We start from the raw sequence: 444 nt of genomic DNA, 5'->3' as shown, positions 1-444 counted from the left end.
AGTGCATTACTGAGAAAGTGTACATTTGCATGCTTATACTTACGTGAAATTTTCGATCAGACACCTTCCAATAGGCCGCCCTGTTAAGCCTTGCACCCCCCTGAGCCGCCCCTCCTCCCGCAGCTCGTGCTCTCCTACCTGACGTGGCTCCCGAAGGCCGACTCCCAGAAGCGCCGCCCCTACTACGACGGCTCCGGCTCCGGCGGCTACGGCAGGGAGTGGAACCAACCCGGAGGCCCTTCTGACGACGAGGACGAAGGGGACTACTTCGGCTCCGGAATCGGCTCCGGGGACATGGTCTTCATCACTCCAGTCACGAAAACAGGTGAGGCGTGGGCGTTGCCTTCCCCCCCTCTCTCTGTGGGCGCGTGAGAGGGCGCCGCCGCACTGAGGTTTACTGAACTGAAGCCGAAGCTGTTTTTGATACTGTTCGAATCATGGCGT

General features: G+C 59.7%; 1 protein-coding gene across 1 annotated transcript in view; it reads left to right on the top strand.

Annotated features, from left to right (window-relative positions):
• Positions 1 to 444, top strand: part of LOC119593114 (glypican-5-like) — a gene marked incomplete at its 5' end in the record, with an annotated part of 69,987 nt that overhangs the window by 69,154 nt on the left and 389 nt on the right. Inside the window, 1 exon segment of the mRNA XM_037942077.1 lies at positions 124 to 325. Coding sequence (XP_037798005.1) covers positions 124 to 325 — 202 coding nt within the window.

This window comes from Penaeus monodon, chromosome 31 (genome assembly GCF_015228065.2).
Source record: "Penaeus monodon isolate SGIC_2016 chromosome 31, NSTDA_Pmon_1, whole genome shotgun sequence".
Taxonomy (NCBI): Eukaryota; Metazoa; Arthropoda; class Malacostraca; order Decapoda; family Penaeidae; genus Penaeus; species Penaeus monodon.
The sequence above is the reverse complement of the archived record's forward strand: the minus strand, read 5'-3'. Positions and strand labels throughout refer to the sequence as shown.